The sequence below is a fragment of the Phlebotomus papatasi genome, chromosome 1 (genome assembly GCF_024763615.1).
Source record: "Phlebotomus papatasi isolate M1 chromosome 1, Ppap_2.1, whole genome shotgun sequence".
Taxonomy (NCBI): domain Eukaryota; kingdom Metazoa; phylum Arthropoda; class Insecta; order Diptera; family Psychodidae; genus Phlebotomus; species Phlebotomus papatasi.
In genome coordinates this window covers 37,022,770-37,044,967 of record NC_077222.1, presented here as the reverse complement: position 1 = coordinate 37,044,967, position 22,198 = coordinate 37,022,770, and the positions used below count along the sequence as shown (strand labels likewise).

General features: G+C 30.3%; 2 protein-coding genes across 7 annotated transcripts in view; one reads left to right on the top strand and one right to left on the bottom strand.

Moving 5' to 3' along the window:
* The window catches only part of LOC129799008 (centrosome-associated protein 350-like), a 168,930-nt gene that overhangs the window by 136,435 nt on the left and 10,297 nt on the right, over nt 1-22,198 (bottom strand). For all 6 annotated transcript variants that reach the window (XM_055842577.1, XM_055842576.1, XM_055842579.1 and 3 more), the window contains exon 2: nt 7,521-7,576. The gene's annotated coding sequence lies outside the window, so the exon portion shown is untranslated. The remainder of the gene's footprint in view (nt 1-7,520; nt 7,577-22,198) is intronic.
* The window catches only part of LOC129799009 (angiopoietin-4), an 87,428-nt gene that overhangs the window by 55,211 nt on the left and 10,019 nt on the right, over nt 1-22,198 (top strand). Inside the window, exons 2-4 of the mRNA XM_055842582.1 lie at nt 11,714-12,697; nt 15,733-16,003; nt 20,862-20,993. Of these exons, the coding sequence (XP_055698557.1) occupies nt 11,714-12,697; nt 15,733-16,003; nt 20,862-20,993 (1,387 nt within the window). The remainder of the gene's footprint in view (nt 1-11,713; nt 12,698-15,732; nt 16,004-20,861; nt 20,994-22,198) is intronic.

The window sequence follows — 22,198 nt, the reverse complement described above, 5'->3', positions numbered from 1 at the left end:
TATAATTAATAGCGCTTTGGAAATTACGTAGTTCTATTCTGAGTATCCTTTTTCTTAAAGAATTGACGAATAACGTTTCCTGAACGACTCATTCTCTTTCCAATGCCTTTTATTGTTAAACCAAGTGCTCAAGTTCTTGATTCAGTATTCTTCATTACTTAAAAGCTTATTTAAATTTTAAAATTACAAATTTCAGTTAAAAAACAGATTGTTTCTTTTTTCATTAATTATTAAAAGCTTTGACTCTTAATCAAAACAAGGATTGTATCATTTTATAGTCAATATTAAGTTCTATCAACATTAAAAACAAAAATTCTTATTTGATTTTTTTCCACTGAATATAATTAGAAGTTGCCAAGTGACCATTTCATCCATGTACAAAATTACCGTTAAATCATTCCTAATAACGGTTTTTTCTAGGTCAAAGTTTAAAAAGGCTGTGGGGCATGTTTGGGTTCCTTAGAAAGGTCTCGGAATTTCTTAAAAGTCTGAATCGATTCCAATCAGTTCTGAACAAATGACTGATTTTAATCAGAAAACCGATTGCATTACTCCACTGAGAGAAACCCGAAAAAGTTAAAAATAACATTCCGGAAATGTTAATTTTACCCTGCAGTATTGATCCAAAATCGGCGTAAATATTACCCTTTTTAGGTGTATTGGGGGTTAAAGTTACCCTTTTTCATGTTAATTTTACACTTAAAAAGATGTAAAATTAACATTAAAAAATGTTAATATATTTTTACATCTAAAAAGTGTTAAAGTTATGAGGAAAAAAAGTTAATCACACCCTCTTTTTTTCTCAGTGTCCTATGTAGGTTATTTTGGACTAGGGCAGTGTGACCCCCGGCTCGATTGTCACAGTTGTGAGTTCGAGTTCCGCCCATATTGTTTGCAAATGATTGAAGCGTCTGAATGGACATTTTTCATGAAACATTGTAATCTAAATAATAAATTTGTAAAATCCAACAATGTACAAAATGGCAATAATAGCCCGGTACATCGAAATAAATAAATAATAATAATATTATGGACTACATCTTGAATGTTACATAAATCGGTTCAAATCGCTTATGAACTGGTAAAAACAAACTGTCCTGAATTTATTTAAGAATTTATTAAATTTATATTGTATAGATAGTGTAATTGCTACTCATTGAACATTTTTATACAGCTAATCTTAAAATTTACATGAAATTCTACATTCGGATGTCAATTTAGAGGCCATTTCCGAAAGTCCAAAAAAAAGAATCTGTGAAATACTACGATAAGAATAAATTATAGTAAAATCTACGCAATTTAAGAGTGCATTGCGGGTTTTATTATTGAGAAATAAAATTTGAAAAGTAGCCGGAAACAGTGAATACACAATCTTTTGAATTATTCACTAAAAGTCAAGAATTAAACCATAAATAATATATACTCGTAAAATTTCACAGTGTTTATCAAAAAATACACTTTTATACATTCCTCTTTCTCATGACACATGAGAAATTAACGACAATTTTATTGGCATGGAAATACAGTAAAATGAAGACACTGATTGAAGATAAATTGTCATCCATGCTCATTCAGTAAAAAGTGATAGTGAATGATGATGGATAAAAGAGATCACCTCACTCACTTGTATGGCATAAAATCAAAACATATGCAGGAAGTTGACATAATACAGGTATAATAGTATTTCCTAGAAAAGTGAGAATTCATGATTAAAATGAACATGAGAGTATTTTCAATAGTGCTATATGTAATGCAAAAAATCGCATCACTTTTTTCTTGCTTTCAATATTTACATTGTCTTGAGATTATTTGCGAATTTCTTTTTTATTAAAATTATTTTGTTTTAACTTGTCTTTCTATCTCGGAACACCGCTTGATTTACCACTGTATCCAATGGTATGTTTTGTTTAATATGTGTATGAATATCTATTATCCAAGAATTAATTTACTGGACCACGACACTGGGCACGATGTGGGTACCATTTGAAGTATAGAAAATCAATTAATTATAAGCTTGCGTGTTATATAAAATGGAGTATACCTACTCCCGTATATCTTTTTCAAATTGTAAAATTAAATAATAATAATATTGAGATTTTATGTAATATGACACATGCTACAATTGCCTTTCTTTTGCACACTATACACCCTGTTTTTTTTTCTTCTTCACTTCTTCCTCCACTAAAGCATAAATTTATAACTCCACCTCCTTTCCCATTAGACTTAAACCTATCCAACTTGAGGGGATTTATTGAATGAAAACACATGATTTGTATGAATGAGATCTTAAATGATTCTCTTTTCTTATTTCCTTCACTATTAATATGTATTATTTGGCATGTGTATTATGCTTGTATAGTTGGGAAAGTGAAGGAAATGAAGTATAGACAAAAAATTGTCACAGCAATAAAATTTTCTTCCCCTTGTGTATAATTTTTGTATAGCGTGGTTTTCATGCATTGAAAATTAAATCGTATAATATATGAAGCACTATAAAGTACTCCATTGAGTATTTTATAATATTTTTCGCAAAAGGAGTCATAAAATAAACCACAGAAATGGTTAAAAACTTTCTCTAATTATCAATCAATGTGCAACACATGTCACACATGATGGAATAGATGTCTCAAAGATCTTTCTTCTTCCTTTTCAATTTGCAATAAACTCCGCGTTTAAAGAAGACCAGATAAGACTCTAAAAGGAGAAAAAATCTCTCTCATTCAGGTGTGACTCTATTCATTCGTACGCTAACCTGTAATCAAATCAACTAAAAATGCGATTATGATTAGACAAGAAATAGGAAGTAAGAAAAAAAACTATCTCACTCTTCAACTTACTGCAAAACGCGACAACATGAATGAGCAATAAACTGTGGGAAAAAAAGTGAGAAGAAGAGTGTTGATTAAAAAAAAAAGCTCATGTGGACTTTCAATCTATTCAATCAGAGAGACTTTAGCACCTTTATAATACCCAGCTACTTTTGACACGAGATCACAATTTAGGAGAGATTTTTCACCACACACAAATCATCAAGAAATTAATTTCTATTTAATTTTTTCTTCAGACCCTTCAACACCTGAAGACCCATGCTATTCATTTGCGAGAAGAAGAAAAAAAAACAACATTCAAAATGACTCTTATTACAATAGCAAGTTTCACTATTGGTGTTATACAAAAACCCAAAAGATCAGTCTATTGATCTTCCTCAATGGCAAAAACTATTGCATAATGCTTCAAACTTATAAATAAATCAGTGTTACTATATGGATTAGTTATCACCTATTGCATAAACAAAACGCTATTCTTTGAGAAATAAAAACATCAAAATCAATCACAATAATTCATTTTTTTTTAGTAAGAGGATGTTGATCCTAAATCACAAACTTATCTTCTTATAACAAAGTCAAACAGTCCAATGACATAAAGTAAGAGAGATAGAAGATGGTGCAGTATCATAAAGGAGCAATTTAAAATTTTGTATATTTTTTAAACCAATACCGAAATAGCGCATGAGGTACATATGGATATCTTTTATTGGACTGATCGACTTTTATAACAAGGAAAAAGAAACATCTCAGACAACAACTACAAATTTGAAGATGTAGTAATTGTGAAACTGCCCCACCTTCCTCTAAATTAGTTTATCTACTATGCCAAATGGCATGGCTGTCAATTGTTAACAGTTAACTCTTTATGGTCTACACACTATGAGAAATTTCTGCAAAAAATGCCTTTTTAAAGAAAATTTCCCCATATCCTTGTAGGCAGAAACTTTAGAATTTTTTAAAAAAGAGCAATTTTTGACGAAAACAGCATCTAGTGTGTAGACACCATTAAGGACGAGAGGGTCAAAAATTGAGAGTCTGAAAAAATCATTTTTTCTGACTTTTTAGAGCAAAACATAGCTTTAGAAGGTCGTAGAAAAAAATTCGTTTTGGGGTCACGGGTGACCCAATCGTCCTTAAAGGGTTAAACGAAACCTAAGTTGATTTACTAGCGTGCCTATTGCAAATTAATGAAAACAGTTTAGTATACTGATTGAAGAGCTTGTTACTTAGGGTAAGATCCATCCATAAAAGACATAGAGAAAAAATTGAATTATCCGAAACTTGAGTTATCCAAAGCTAACGCGCTTTCCCCTATATTCTTCCAAATAAAATTATGAAAAAATATATAAAATTGGTATAGAATATAGGGGAAAGTGCCCATACTTCGTACGATCATAAGCTTCGTAATGATTTTTTTTCTTATTTTTCTCAATAAATGATACTCATCGCATCCATATTTTAAAAACTAGAGGAAAGTGCTCAGTTTTTAAAATATATTGCGGAATTACATTTATTCAGGAACATAGAAAAAAATTGGTCATTACGAAGCTTGGGATCGTGCGAAGCATGGGAGCTTTTGAAAAACTTTTAAAAAGCTACAGTTGGATTCGTTCCAAACTGCAAACTTTGACATTCAGAGTTGTTGAGTGATAAAATATAGCAGAGGCGTGCAAGAACCGTTGAAACCGAATAAACGTCAAATGAAACATGTACGTCAATGGTCAAAACATTACTATAACAAACTTATTTTGACGTTAATTCGGTTTCAACGGTTTTTATACACCTCTGAAATATAGTTTCATTTGCATGCTACATTTTTAAGTGTCATGTCATGTCACTTTAAGTATAATGCCCGCAATAAATCGTAATAACTTGTCTCATAATCGAAAAATAAAATGTTATCCAAATATACTTTTGGTATTGTCTGACAGTAAAATTACAGACAACAGTAACAAATCTCACGCTGCCATCGCATAGTTGTCAAATTTAAAGTTGAATAATAGAAGATAGTGTTAGGGTGAAGTGATATAAGTTGGAATTAGTGTTACAAGTTGGACAATTCGCCGGTACAAGTTGGATATGGCTTTTTTCTTGATAAATACAGTACAAAATTTGTTTTTAAGCACAAGGAACCAAATTATAAAACTAAAGCATTAAAAATATACAAATAAAAATGACGTACTAAATTTATCAAGACAAAAACATTGTCGAACTTGTACCACTGTCCAACTTGTACCAGTTTACCCTACTTGCATATTGTTTTTAAAACGGTTGGTAACTCTGCGCACTTCTTAAATAAAGCAAACAAAACCTAACTATCATGATAGTAATCCATAATCGTCAGTTGTATATACTGACTGAACTGCAAACAGTCATTTCATTTGCGTGCTAGGGTAATGTGACTGATGATTACCAAATATAGTCATTGCCATGTGTTAAACATTGATGAGTGCTTGAAAGTTGTACTTATGCTTGTAATACTTATTGTAATAACAATATTATGGTATAATGACAGAGCTGTTAATAAGCTATTAATAATTTGGATAACAAAAAGTTGTTCCAAGATACACCCAACGAAATCTAATTAAAAAAAAAACTAGAGAAAATTGGATAAGGTATAGATCTGTAGGCTAGACTTTTTGTACTTAATAAGTTCTGTATAAGAACAATGATAATGATAGTAGTAGGATTATATACAGAAAAATTTAAGATTATTGGATCTAGGGTGAAATGGGTCACCTTTGAATTGAGGTAGCTTTAAAATTGAGCTTTTTCGTCCTATTTCAAATCGAAAATATACTTTGTAATGATATAATTTAGGTCCACAAACAATTTGTGAAATTAAAAGGCTTCATTAAAAGGTTCAATTCCATTTAAAAATAAGTGTTTCCAAAAAAAGTAAAAAATTGATTCCTGCTTAATAACTTTGGATTTAATTCCAAGATATATCTAAGTGTTTCCCAAAAAAAGTAAAAATCCTGCTTAATAACTTTGGATTTAATTCCAAGAGATATCTACGTAAAAAAACAATTGTAAAGGTGCCCCACTTCCCCCTACACTGCTCATGCTACCCTTTTTATGACGGCTTCTTAATTGAATATCGTTAGGTGTACTATAGAACTAAACAACAGTTAGCTATCTAAAAGTATTAGTAGTGTACTGATACCATACTATAGACTATGATTGAAATCGTTTACAACCCTAGGTCCTGGAGTATCCATAACTATCCGGTGTCAGTAGCCTAGAAACCCTGTGCTTTATGCTACCCATTCCTCAGTCACACTAAGATGGACTCCTTCTCACCATGAACGTCTTGTTGTACGATACCGTTCTAGAGAGAATAAGTGAGCTTTTTATTAGCCGAGATAAATCGACTTGCACACCCCGCAGATTCAAATCATTCTGTAAAGACTCCTTTATAACATAAACCAATCGTACTCAAGAATCTGCGGGGTGTGCAAATCGATTTATCTCGGCCACTAAAGAACTCACTTATCCTCTAGAACGGTATCACAACAGGATGTTCATGGTGAGAGGGAGTCAATTTTAGTTTGACCCAGGAATTGGTAGCATAAAGCACCGGGTGTCTAGACTACGTAGACCGGATAGTTATGGATATTCCAGGGCCTAGGACGTCAAATTAACGGTAGTTTAATCTCTTAATAAATAACGACATTGTAACGAAGTTTCTCATAAATTTAGAATACACTATACTTGAAAATATTTAATTTATTAAATTACCATCAACACTATCTGTACAATTAATGTGTACATAATCATAAATGGTAATATTTCTGTCATACAAAAATCATTTTAAGTCACACTGACTTAATTAAGACATTTTAAGTGTAATTATATGGTGTTTTTTTTATATCTTTGGCATAAATTATAAACAAGACTTATTAAATTCGACAAAATTAATTAGGTTGACTTGTGCTACATGGGATTAATCGAAAAGAGGTTTTCCATTTGCCTTCCTCTGCAACTTTTCACATTGCATTGAAAATTCACTTTGACTCAGTGGTAGAGATCAATTTTATCTTCTACTCGTTCACCTTCTCCACTAACAATCATCTACTTAAAGGTTTCATAGAATATTTATGGTCAAACAATTCATCGTTTTTGCATATATATCTTTTGTATATTTTAGACCTAAGAAGTTGGGTAAATATAAAGTGCACAAAAAATCTATTTTGTATGTACTAAGATTTTTACCTTTTGTCACTAGCTAAATAAATGTTTAATGAAAAAATAATGATTCAAATGTCGCACTATTCATATATATTGTGAAACCTTTTTTTTCCACAATATTTATCAAGATATTTTCAAAGCGCAGTTAAAAGTCTCCAGTTGTGATGTTGATCAACACAAAATGCCGCTCTATTGTTAGGACTTTTGAAGGAAAAACAAATTAAATGTATGACATTATCATATTAACGCCTACAAAATTAAACAATTAGACAGAGACATTAAACAAATACGTGGTACAATAAATTCATTCTTTCGATAGAGATCAAGTACCACATAACATGCAAATTGCTTTTCAAAGACAGATTTCGAAGAAGCACCTCATCAAATTACCAATGTTGTAAATCATTGATGATGAGAAAATTAGACGCTACAATTTCTATACAATCTGTTATTCTGTGAGAAATTTTACAATAATACGTGTAAATTTATTGCTCTACATACCAAACTGAAAATGAACATCTTATATAGCTCATTAGTTGCTGGATGGAAAATTTTGTCTGGAAAAAAAAATAGAAATTAAAATTCATTAGAAATATTTTCACATTGCATTAGCAGAGAAATGTTGATTGAATAATTTACAAATCTTGCTCTGTCCATATTTTTGTGAAAAAGTTCAAATTATTGAAAAAAACAAACACAATACACAAGAACTTTAATGGCTTTTTAGTTGAGGCGTGTGAAAAGCCTTTTATAACTCATATAAAGTCATTGTGACAGTTTCTACCTACAAAAATTTCGGGTAAAGAAGAGGATTTTTATACCAAAACTTATCTAATTCAAACCTCATTCACACGCATCAAGTGTTTAAATACCAATTTAATTTACAAATTTTGAAATAGGAAATAAGAAATTCAATAGATTCAAATGAAAATGATTCAAGCTACTTATCTCTTTGGTTACAACATTTTATTGAACGTCAATTTACTTTCAATACTGCATGTGAATTAATCACATCAGCAACTCCAAAAAAAAAACAGCTCTAAAATGCAAGGAAAATTTAGATTAACATGGTTACCAATTAACCATAAAATTGAGATAACTGCTCAAAATCTGCAGAGAAAATTAGGTGTGCCAAAAAAACGATGAATTCTATTTTATTGCTCATATTCAAAAGATGAGAGCAATATAAAATCTATAAATCTTGAGATATACAATATTTTGAGCTTTCCCACGAAACAGGTGCTCATTCTGTAGTAGATTTTGGAAAATTTAAAATTTTAAACAACATAAAGTTATGTTTTTACCCATCTGTTATCAGACAAGACAAATAGTGGGAGATATCAACTTGATGTTAACGAAAAAAAGAAACTTAAAGTCATCACTGAAAATCATTAGCAGACTTTTATTTTTCATCAAATGTTTCAAATCTACTTATTTTCGTCTAGATAATCATTTATTTTATGATATACTGTGTATTGTCATATAGAAACTATCTTTCTAAAAGAATTTTTAAAGCATAATTTGATGTCACATTAAACTTAAAATAAAACATTGTTGGACTAATCTTCTTTGCGATCGCGAGTATGGCTTGAAATTTAACAGAAATAAATAAAAAAATATTAGCTCTCTTTTGCAGATTTTTATCATACAATGCGTGGTGCTTGATCGATGATAACTATTTAGCAAATTCAATTCGAAATAACGTTTTAAAATTTGTTCGTTGTTTGTTTTCAGTCAGGTTAATCTAAACGGTTATAGATATTCTCTTGAGGTTTCTAACTAGATTACGAAACTAGATTTGCGAAATGCTCGAACTCATGACTTAGATGCTATACCTTAAAAGTACTTTCGCATCATTTAACGTTTACCGGTACACAACCGATTTGAATCGATTCATAAATAAAAATTATATTCGAACAAAAATTACTTATCGGTAAATAACCGGTTCATTATCAGTTCACAACCGATTTGAACCGACTTATAAATCACTCAAAATATTTCCCAAAATACACCTCAGGAGTACTTTAATTGAATTTCGTATAAAATTTTTTTATCGGTTGTGAACCGGTTCATTACCGATTGGAACCGGTTTAGTTTTATAGGAAATTCCAAGACCTTTCCAATGACTCCAAACATGATCAAATTTGCTTGATAAATGCGCACTCTAGTGTCTTTAACTTTTGACCTTGAAAAACCGTTATTAGGAATGATTCAACGGTATTTTCGTATATGGACGAAATGTTCGCCGGGATAATGTCTAAAACCAAGCGCCTGGCAAGTTGGCCTTTTTATATGGAGCTATTTGAAACCAATTCCTAAATTGATCTCGGACTCAGCTCACAGTGCTCCAAGGAAAAATTTATTTAAACAAAAAATCAGTATATTTATCCCTCCATACGGAAAGGTATCTTATAATACGAAAAAACTTCTCAATCTTTAAATATTTAGCATAACGATCACGAGTACAGAAAAATTTCCATACGCATTTGTATATGAAAGTAAGAAATTGGCATCAACTTTGAAGGCTACTCGCCGGAAACTAGTCTAAAACATATCCAAAAATGAAAAAAATCGCACGACGCGATTTTGAGCAATCCCAAAAAACATAGTTTTTGGAGGGGAAGGGGAGGGGTTGGGGAAAATGAGGGCCATGTTAACGACACTTGGGTCAACTTATGGAGGGTCCCCCAAGGGTCCCAAGTCTCTATCTCTAACCGTGACACCAAAAAAACTCGAAACTTCAGATTTCCAAAATTCTACCAAAATACGAATCCTTACAAATACTACGACTTCCAAAATGCTCTTAAATCATAACCCACAAAGAAGTTCGTAAAAATTTGTACTTTTTTCACAAGCATGGTTCGTAAGATGATCACTTGATGAACATTTGTCCGTAAACTCCGTAAATATTTGTAAACATCCAAAAAATGTTCGTAAAATTTTGTCGTTTGCTCGTAATTTTTTCCAGACAAACAACAATGTATGAACTAATGTTTATAGAAGAATACAAAAATGCTCGTCAAGTGATCATGTTACGAATAAAATTTGTGTTTGTTTGTTTCTACGAACTTCTTGTGAGCTATACGCTTCACGAATATTTTGTAAGTTCCCAGTATGGGAATCTAGAAACATTTACGAGCAATTTTGCGAAATATGTACTTTTTTCTGTGAAGGAGAAATGTGATATAATTAAGTTTTAATCAGTATTGATTCTAAAAAAAAAACAATATTCCAAAAATAGAGTTCAAAATTTCGATAATTTTTATTTTGCATATTCCTTGATTGAATCCTTTAATATTTGTATGTTTAAGAAAGTCCATAAAGGCTATCTTTGGTTAAAATTTGAAACCTCTATCTTTTATTTTGGAAAATATTGATTTTTGAAATTTTCGATTTGACAAGTTTTACTCCAACTTTTACGGCAATGAAAACCAATGTTATAATAGGTTAATCACATAATTCGGCTTTAAAAATATTTTTAAAAAACCTTACATTTTCAAAAGGCAAAAAACAAACGAGAAGTAAAAAATTCAAAATGTATAGTAAAAAATTAAAAATGAACAGTAAAATATCTAATTATTATGGTCAGTAAGAAATTTTCTTTAGAAAAATGGGCCTAATTTATATATTTAACATTTCAAATAGTTCCATTAGAGTGAAAAGCCCTTTATTTTCCTTTTGCCACAATTTGGACGATAATATCACTGTTTCAATTTTTTTCTACTCCTCAATTTTAACTTTTTACTGCTGATTTATACAATGCCATTTTAAAATACACTGGAATTATATGGAATAACAGAATGCTAACACAAATTTTCGACCTTATGGTAATCCACTTGTGGCAAACCCTTTAGGTTTGAACGCTACGCAAAGTCTTCTCTATTTTGTTATTTTTTTCATACCAGACATAACCGATATCAATAGGTTTTCAGAAAGGTTATTTACCTCATAAAAACTTTAAGTAATAATTTTTTTTTACAATAAAAAAACAGCATTGGAGGAAGAAGAATTCGATATGGATTGCATAAAACTCTGTGAGAGACAGAAGAAAGCAAGAAAAAAGCTACAAAAATTAATCGGAATTTGTCTAAATGACTCTTTTTTTCTCCTTTGCAAATATCTTATAAAATGTTTCTTCCCGTCTTAGACCAAAGTGTGAAAAATCACTATGAGGCGTGTCATTCATCAATCACCCAATCACCACACCAAATTCATACCATTTTAAGACTAATATCTCTTTCTCATCGCATTCCTCCAAAGTTCCTATCTCGTGACATCTTATTTCTCATAAGACATAATTTTTTTTTAAACAAGTTCAAACTTAACTTTAAGTTGAGGGTGGAGAAAGAGTTTGTTGAATTTTAAAGATGCGAGATGATGGAGAAAAAAAACCTTACAAAAGAAATATTTCTTCGATATATTCATAAAAATCATCTTCAATAGTCGTTTTCATGAGTTATTGTGAAAGCTAGAGTCACATTTCACAAGATAAATGGTTGGACGATGGGGAAAGACGAAGAGTTGGATTAGAAATATATAAGCAATTTCACACCCACTCTCAGGGGGCTTCTCTATGCTCTTTATAATCTTCTTTCACCAAACACTGAAAAATCATCAATTTTTCCCAGATCTGCATTCAATTTTTGATGTGCAATTCTTTTCACTGTGTTTTTTTTTATTATTATCTTCTTCAGGGAACAGCAACTTCTCAACGTGTTTGAAGTTGTGGTGTCAACACTCGAGGGAAAATTGCAACGAATCGACAATCTGGACAAAGCGGTTGAACATCTAATGAGACGAGTTGAAGCTCTCGATAGTCGTGTTGCAGACAACATTCACAAGAATGACGTTGTCATTTCGAAATTACTCTCACTGGACAATCGATTGGCCTTTGACATGAAATCAACCGATACCCCTCCCGCCAAAGGAAGCTCACTGGACACACGTCTTGTGCTGCTAGATCAGAAACTCCTCGAGATCGACAGTAAATTGGAAGTACTGAAAAATCAAATAGATTCAAATTTCCTCCCAGTCGACGATATCAATGCCGAAGCGAGTGAAAAGAAGCCCATAAGTATGAATGTTATTGAAATAACAAAGTCCATGAATGCCGAAGTTATTCAGCACGTCTCGAAGGAATTGGACCAATTGCGAACCTCAACTGAATCAATTGACAAGAAATTGCAATTCCACATTAATATTGCCTCAGAGAATTTAGGTAAAATGCTGAAACAAATCAATGATATACACGAAGCTGTCGTAGATCAGCAAGAACTTCCAATGCCAATCTTTAACACAACAACAACAACACCACCTCCACCTCTTATAAAATCCAGCAAAATTGACGTTCTCGTGCGCCAAATGCGTCCAATAATGACAGTATCCGAGAAGATGGACGAGGTATGGGATGTTGTTGTTGGTACAAAAAGTTCAGTAGATGATCTTGTGCCAAAATCTGATGCCCTCCTCACCAATACCCAACGTCAGGAGCGTGCCATAGGTGAAATTCATCAGGATTTGCGAGCTAAGACAAATTTAATTATCGAAAATCTCGATATGGTTGAGAAACGATTAAAAAAGCAAGAAGATGATGTTGCTGTGTTGGCACAGAGACCCGTTCCAGCTGAACTTCTCATGGATCCAACAATTGATCGCCTCGTCGAATACGATCCTAATCGGTGAGATGAGAAATTTCTCTTTAAAATTTATAGTCCTCACAACACTTAATCAATTTTTCCCATGAATTTCCTAATCTGATGACTGCACACAATAACAAATATAGTTTAGATAAAGTGTTTGCGATAACGATACTCGTATTCGATCGGGAAATTTTCGCTTTATCACCACTATCAAGATTTATTTTTGTTTTATAATATTATCAATTGAAAAGTCTTAGAAATTTCTTGAATAGTTGAGTTGTAGTTATATAGTTATATTGAAGATGTACACCACGTAAATGATTTAATTTGCCAAAAAACTAGATGAAGTATAAATCAGTAAATCATAATATACATTTTAATCTGGTATTTAGAACAGATTTTTCAAATGCAAATATTTTGCAATTTATAAAAAAAATATGCGAAGCAAATAATTATAATAAAGCAAATAATTATAAATTAAATAAGCAAATAATTATTCTTAAAAAAAGTAAATCAAAACTACGAAGAAAATTAAAAAAAAAATGAAATATTTCGTATTCCCTTTAAAAAACCTTTTGTAACGTGGAAAATTTTACATTTGCAATTAGTTTACATTTAGCAAATTTGGAAATTTATCGAAAAATTTCAAATGTTTAAGTATTTCTTGAATTTAACTTTTGATATTTAAAACGCAATCTTTATAAAAGACCTCACAAATTTATCAAACTCTTGCATATTCTTCTCAATTTAAAATTTTTATCAATTTTGACATAAAAAAACAAAAATGTTTCTTTTTCTTTAACTTCATGCGTCGAAATATTTCATTTTTATTTAAGGGTTTACGTGGGTCGCGCATTTTAAGAAAAAAAAAACAGTATATTTTCTTGACATCTTTTTTCAGCATAATAAACAAAAATTTAATTCGAGCTCTTCAGCTTTTAAAAGTGTTACACATTTTGACTATATATTTTCTGAAATTTTCATTTTAAAATTTTAAAAATTCAACCGCTGAAACGTGATTTTTGGAGAGAGCTTTTGAAAAATTACATAGTTTTCGTTGGACAAGATTTCTCAGGGTGTATTTATCTGACGTCAGAAAACTAAATATTTCCTGTTATTGTAGCTGATGAGTTGAACTCTTACTTTAACGGTAGAATTTCTTTTTTATCTTGATAACAGCTTATTTTGGAAGACAAAACGTGGTGTAAAATACGCCGAAAATTGAATTTTTTGTATAAAATTTTGCCAAAAATCCAAATTTCATTTTAAAAAAAATCTACCGTTCAAGTACGGATTTAACCCTTTAAGGACGAGAGGATCAAAAATTGGGGGTCAGAAAAAAATAATTTTTTTTTTAACTTTTTAGAGCAAAATACAGCGTTAAGGCCGTAGGAAAAAATTCATTTTTGGGTCACCGGTGACCCAATCGTCCTTAAAGGGTTAACTCATCAGCTGACGATTGGGTCACCGGTGACCCAATCGTCCTTAAAGGGTTAACTCATCAGCTAACAGGAAATATTTATTTTTTTAAATAAGTCTCCGAAAATCAGGTCCCAACGGCTGAATTTTAAGTATTTTTAAATGAAATTTTTATGAAGATATATTTTAAATGTTGTACCATTATATACTTAAAAACTTAAATTAAGTAATTTTTTTTGTCGAAAAACAATTAGAGAAAATATGGTGTTTTCCAGTCTTTTTGACCCACGTAACCCCTTAAAAATAACTTCGATTAATTACATTTTTCAACTTGATATTAAGGTCTCTGATGCTGCTTTTAGATCAGGAAAATTTCATGAAAACAAAATTCACATTCTTTTATTCCTCAAAGTCTACATTGAATTAAATTCAATACGGTTTGATGTTTGAAAGAAGAAGAAGAGTGTGAAAGAGTGGCACAAACGTATGCAAAACTTTTGAAAAAGATAGTTATGTGTATTTTGATTTTATGAAATTTGTTCTGATTAAAAAGGTGTACTGGAGGCATAGGGATCCCAATTTAGGAACCTTGCAGAAAAAGAACTGTAAAATCACGTGTTAGAATATCACGAAAAATTACTTATACTCAAAAATGGGCATAGTTTATCATTTTTATTCGCCATTTTAAATTATACATATCGATCATTTGAAATTACAGGTGATTAACCTGAGTTTTCGTGATATTGACTAAATGAGTAATTTAAGAAAATTTATTGAGCTACTAATTTGTTTAAGTACAAAATAATTACAAAGCAAGTGTTTCAAATCTTTTATTTTATTTCAACTGCAAGTACATTTTTGAGTATTTGTAATAAATAAAGATATATATAAGAAAAGAAATTAAGCACAAGGTAGCAAGTTTTACTTGGAATTTTAAGGTGTTGGTGTACTCAAAAAGAGAATTTTGTAAATTCTCAAATAATCTATGTGGGGGAAGTCTTTCAAGTTTCGCACATACTCCGGCTTCAAACACTTCATATTTTTCAATATTTCTTTAATTAATCTGACTTAGTGTCAATTATTTGAACATGCTAAGAGTAGTCTTAAGTAACGCATTTCCTAAAGAAAAAATAGGTCATTCATTAAAAAATTTTGGTAAAAATATAAAGTGTTTGAAACCAGAGAATGTTCGAAGTCTGATAGACTTCCCTATTCATCAGATTTCAATGGAACAAAACAGTAACTAAACATAAATTTATTATTAAAATTATATATTTTTTTAATCCCAGAAGTTCTCTTAAGGGGTTACGTGGGTCAAGAAAATTCAAAAAACAGAATATTTTCTCTATTCTTTTCAGCATAATAAAAAAAATTAAATTTAAGCTTTAAGGAATATAAAAGTGCAACATTTAAACTATATTTTCTAAAAATTTGAATTTGAAAATTTTAAAAATTTTAAAGCATTAAAAAAATAAACTATTCGGTCGACAAGATTTCTCGGAATTGGTTCTTCTGAAATCCGATTTTTTTTTATTATTATTAATTTAAACAAAAAAAAAGCTGTCCTAAATGACAATTTTAAACTTTTTAAAGTTCCCCAATTTTTAAGAAAAATACCGATTATTTTTATTAATGTTTTGATGTATAATTAACAGGTATTCGGTCGTTGAAGACTTCACAGAAGCTTTACCAACAACAACATATCCTTCAGCGAGTACATCAACAACAGCACGTACAACGACAACATCAACAACAACACAGAGCTCATCTAGCATAACAGTCAACACGGCGAACTCTGTATCAAACTCATCGACCACCTCCAAGCCACTGTCACGAAAAGGTGGAATAATATTCCCAAGTGTTAAGAACAAACCTTCTGTTGTAACCACCTTTACTACCGATATCTTAAGCTTTAAGGATGTCAAGGTAATCATTCTTTTACTTCATATTAACCAACCACTTAGACACTTATTAAATTCTTGTTCTTGGTGAAAAATGACTAATCAACTTGGATGAGAATTTAAAGACTGCTAATGGACTCATGTCCATACCTCCAAAAGAGTTAGAGAGACAGAGAGAGAGAGAGAAAAAAAATTCTAGATATTTACAATTCAATCTAGATAATGTTCAACATTGGTTTAGTTGCTAAGTTCTTATACCATAGACTACCAAAGATTTATATAAATATAAGAAATATAAAACAAGTGATATTTATTTGCAATTCTAATTGGCAGTATGAAAAAAAAATATTGAAAATTCTCTTTCACTTATATGTATCGCATTTCTTAAGCGATTGCTAAACATTATTATTTCCAACAATAATTTATTAACAATTGATATATGAAAATAAAGAAGCCGGTTTGAGTCAAGTTTAAGAAATCACGCAAATTTCTAACAAGTTTTCTTTGATGTTCAAAATATTATAATTGCATTTAGGAAGAAGAGAGTGTGAGATAAAACCACAAAACACGTTCGAAATGAAAGAAAAGTCATTGAGAGTCAATTTAAAGATAAAACTTCTTTCACCCAATAAAAGATAAATTATAACACTGAATTCTCTCCTACACACAATCCAAAGCTTTTAATCCCATTTATTGACAAAAGAAAAGATTTATGCTCATAAATCAAAATGATTGTTTGCATATTTGAAGTCTTCAGATAATCAATATTCAGAGAAAGAATAATTGAGTCATTCTCATGTTGTTATGCCATAAACAATAAACTTATGTTGAGAATACCGATTAATTTCATCTTTCATGACATTATTACTTATCCCACCAATAAAGAGAGTGTATTTATCTTCTTCACTGCAATTTGCAAATAAATGGACAAATTGTTATGAATTCATCGTGACTGCATATTGGCATTCTGCAACTTTGTCCAAGTATTATGCAAATTGCATCTACATTAACTTTTTTATTAAACTCTGTGCTTAACTTGCAATACTTTGCTTGTGATTCTTTCGTTAACATCTCTGTCATCTATTGTACCAGCAGAAAAAAAATATTGAATCATATTAAACAATTATACTTTAAAACAATAGTACAATAAGAAATAGTAATAATAATAAAATAAAATTAATAGTAATAAAATAAACTAACGGTACAAGATCAATGTCACAGTCTTCTTTATGAAATACATAGCAAATATAGTTTATCTTACAACCCTGAAATAATCAATTGGTAGTAGGGGGAGGTGGGGCTACTTTGGAAGGAAACTGGGTTTTAACATGATGTAATTTGGATAGATAAAACAATTGTGGATGTAAAAAAATAATTGTAAGAACTAGCTTCATTTAGAAATAAGCGAAAAAATCAGATATCGATGTAGCCCTGCAGCTCAAAGTAGGCCCACGTCCCCCTACACCCCCAGTACTTATGTTTGACGTGAATATCTGGACGGTAAATTCTTCGGAAACTCCTAAAACGGACAACGGTGCCGATCCAAAATTCTGGAAGTCGTCAGTAATGCACCAAGTTTGGAAAAAATGGTCAAAATTTATGTAAATAAAATAAGATTTCAAATTCTTCAAAAGGAAAATATTTTATCAAAATGATTTAAAATTTAATTAAATTTTAATTAAATTATTCTTTTCTTTACTTGCCACAAATTTGTAAGAGGGAATCACCTTATTTTTTGTGGGTTTTAAATAAATTGAATTGAATTGAAAAAATTGAATTGAAAAATTTTTCCATTTTCCTTGCTCTAACTTCCTAATTCTTTAGATTTAGACGTTTAAAGAAGATAATGAAGACTATATCTAACAAAAAATTGAAACCTCGGTCTTTGTCTTCAGATATCGAACTTTCAAAATTTCGGCGTATCACATATTGCCCCAAAAATTAACCTACTTTTCAAAATTTTCTGATTCCGAAAAAGCAATAGTAGGCTGATAGAGCTAAATGCAGTATTTTATAATTCAAATTCAATTACCTTTTTATTTATTTTAATTTTTTATATTTAATTTATTCGATTTTTTTCGTTTATTTGGTATTTATTTTTTATATTTTTCTGTTTAACTTATTGACTCGCTTCTACTTAACATTTTATAACTGTGAATTTCAAAAATATTTTATTAATTTTATTATTTTCGGAACAAGAGTTTAATTTTAATACTATTATACTTGAAGTCTTGAAGTTTTAGGTATATGGTCAAGCTACATAAGCAGATTTATGAAAATTATATAGAACGTTAATAGGCTACATTAATAAATTTAAAATAATCGGTACATCGCAGCGACCTGGTAGGATTAAGAAGGATTTTAGTATTTTGTAAACATACTGTCGATCTTTCACAAAGAGTACCATATTTAATAATTGTAAGAACTATGATTTTCGTTTTTGTATTCTTTTTTTTTTTTGAAAATTGCTAATACATCGTCAGATATTTTGAAAAGATGGCGAAAAATAAATTATTGGAAACCTTAAAATTATTCGACTAACTATGTACGGTGGTCTGGTGGAGTGAAGTGGCTCATCAGGATGGATCAAGTTTTTTTTCGCTTCTTTCAATTTTCATTCTCTACTACGTTTCGGGAATACAATGACTTCTTCTTCAGGTCTACAAAACGTTTTGAACAATTTCAGTTACGTTTCTTTTAAAAAGGGATTTTGACATTTTCTTTAATAAGTGTATGTAAGTGTACTTTGAAAATGCCAAAATCCATTTTATTTTAAATGTAACCTAATTTGTTAGAAATATTTTGAGTAACGAAAAAAGGTCTTGATCCGTTCTCACAAGCCCCACCAGCCCCTTATAAATAGACAGTTCAATATTTATTTTGTACACTTCTGAATTCCAAAATTATGTAGGTACTGTAATTGATAGGGGAAAGTGCGCTACCTCGGACGACTCATGCTTCGGACAATACATTTTTTCAATATGTTCCTAATCGATTTCCCCAATAGTACTGAAAATTTGAGGCATTGGAGCTATTAAAATATAATATTATAATGGGTTAAATTCATTTATAACACATTGAAAAAAAAATGAATTGTTCGAAGCTTAAATCGTAAGAATGTAGCGGGCTTTTCTCTATATTTAAATCTAATTAGGAAACTTTTAAATTCTGGATTAGTCGTCGTTTGCATCGACCGCAAAAAATATATATATTTTCGTAACAATTAAATCTTGAAAATCGAAAAAATGTAAATATAACAAGGCTCGAAGAAAAAAAATGATATTTTTTCTAAAATTTTACTTATCATAACATCGATATTTTCTTTTTCTTCGTGTGACGTATTATTATCTGGCAAATTTTCAAAACACATAAATTTTATTTTTCTGAAAACTTAAAAACTAATATAATTATGTAGATATGTTGTGGCTTTTTAAATAATTCATCTTTGCTATATTAAAATAATATTTTAAAAGAAAAATAAATCGTATTTTATATCCACTTTAGATTCTACAGCTTGGTCTAATAACATTATCAGTGAACTCTTTAAAAGGAATCCCAAATGAAAAGCAGTGCAACTTCAAAGCATTAACAACAAAATTTATTGATTCTAAATTAACTCTTAAGCCATTAGAATCAAATAAAAATTATTTCAACTATTTTTCAATCGATCTAGAAGTCTTTTCAATTAGAGCAAAATACTTTTTTCAGTCATTTTCTATCTCTTGCATTAAATATGCACTTTAAAGAATTTATGATTCGAGTCTTAATATTCTTTCGTGTAGGTGGGTAGAAATAATTTTATGTATGAATACTAACATTAATAGTTTCAATTGCTAAACGGTTGCAAAATCCACAGCAGTCGCGCGCGCGCATAGCTTTTAATTATAAAAAATAACACATTGCAGTTTAATTGGAAGTGAAGACAGAAATGTTAATTAATTTTCAAATTCAACATTTACTATATTATATTTATAGCATAAATAATTCAACCTTTTATATGCCCCAAAAAGTTCATTTTTCTCTGGGTCTATGATGCTACCAGTAAAGTAATATTTTACGTGAAATCGCAATTAATATTTTGATATTATTTGCTTTTGGGAAAAAATATGAGTCGCACCTTTGATGAAATTCACCAGACTGTTTTAATAATGAGGCAAAATCTAAAGAAAAAAAAAGAGTTGAGAAAAAGAAGTATAATGAAAGTCTTTCGAAAACCTCATATTTCATCCTATGAAAGTTTAAATACCTATCATTCTTTCAGCCGAAACCAAACATTATAAAAGAGGTATTTGTGGTTAAACATCTCCCTCAATGGACCATTTCTTGGTTTTATTGAATGCAAAACTGTATGTTTAAAGGATTTAATGCCAGTTGGAAAAAAAGTTAATTGATACACAAAGAATATGCTTTTTTTCTCTCTTAAATGCTGCTTTCAATCGATTGTAATTCTCAAGTAACTGAGTATCATATACAGAAAAAAAGCACCATACACTTGAGATAACAAAAATAAATAAATATATAATCAGACACGAGCAGATAAAAATGTGAAAGAAATGTTCATTGAATGGAGATTGTTAAATGAAATAATTGTATCACATTCATCCTCTCAATTTATACCACTAAAAGAAGAAGAAAAAAAAAAACAAAAACATATTGAGAAGTTTAAAAAAAAATATTCTTGTAGATTTTAAGTGAAGAGGCAAAAAATTAAATAAAGAAGCCGCCCAATAATTAAGACTTTCTTCATCTCTTTACTCTCCTCAGCACTCACCATCCTTTTTCCACACTATTTACCTCTCTCTCTTTCTCACACACATTTATGCTTTCATAATACCCATTCATTGTTTATTTTTTAACTTCTTTTTTTTCTTGTATAATTAAAGGGTTTCTCATGCGTGGACCTACTTAATGCTGGAATGCGACAATCTGGAGTTTATTATTTGCAAATTCGAGGTACAACATATTGGTTCCTCAAAGTATTCTGCGAACAAGAGATCGGAGATGGTGGATGGACGGTGAGAAAATCTCTTTATCCCTTTAGTAATCCATACTCAAAAAAAAAGAAGAGAACCAATACAAAGTATGAAAAAATTTTTGCACAATGTACGAAATATCTTGTGGGAATATCTGCAATTTGCCAATGAAGAAAGCTTCATCGAAAGCTTAAATGAAGATGAAAGATTGAATTTCCCTTTAATTTTGGGATGCATCATTCAACATATGGCATCATTCTTTAATCAAAGTTTTAAATTTTTACGACTGATTTTGCTTGCAGAAATGCAAAATTCTAAGGATATATACCGTAGATGGGAATGACTTACGCCCACTGATGTTCGAAAGCTTTTCTTTCATTTTAGCGCTTAATAATGGTCTTCAACGATCCGATCTACCAGTCCCATCGGTAAATACCTTGTTTAAGTGCTACAATTAAAGAAAAGCTTATGAATAATCACTATCACCTCCGGTCTTCAAAAAAATTAAACCCCTCCTCCTCCACCCTCCGTAAGGGAAAACTTTTAAATGTGATAACTAAAAAAACTTGCAGTTTTCTTGTAACACTTTTTGATAAAATTAACAGTTCTTATATTCGTCAAGTGTCTATATTCAAAAACATTCACCCTTAATTATTCTTAAATGTGACAAATTGATACTGAGTTTCAACGTGGGATTAATTATATTTCATTTAAAATAAGTGGTGCTTATGAGCAGTTATGAAAGTAGGTTAAAATAAAATTGCCATACAGCTGATTAGATTAGCTTGGCAATCTTGTTCTCTCTTTTTGACTAGCCTAGCCACAATGAAATGTAAAACCGGTAAAACCGAAACATACAACCAGTGAAAGGACATTTCCACCGTTTGGTCCTGGAGGTTGGAATCAACGCTGAGACAGCGGTGGACGCATGGGCGGTGGGAAATATCAAGAATGAGATGAAATAAATTCAATTCAATTCAAATTCAATAAAAAATATAATTTTTTTTTATAAATCTATATAAAAAAACCTTTTTAAGGCATTTTCCAGAACAATGCCGCATAGAAAATTTTGTAATTTAGGGTAAAGTGGTACAAGTTAGACAGTGGTACAAGTTGGACAATGGTACAATTTGGACAGGGCTTTTTGTCTTGATAAATTTAGTACTTCATTTTTATTTGTATATTTTTCATGCTTTAGTTTTATAATTTGGTTCCTTGTGCTTAAAAACAAATTTTGTACTGTATTT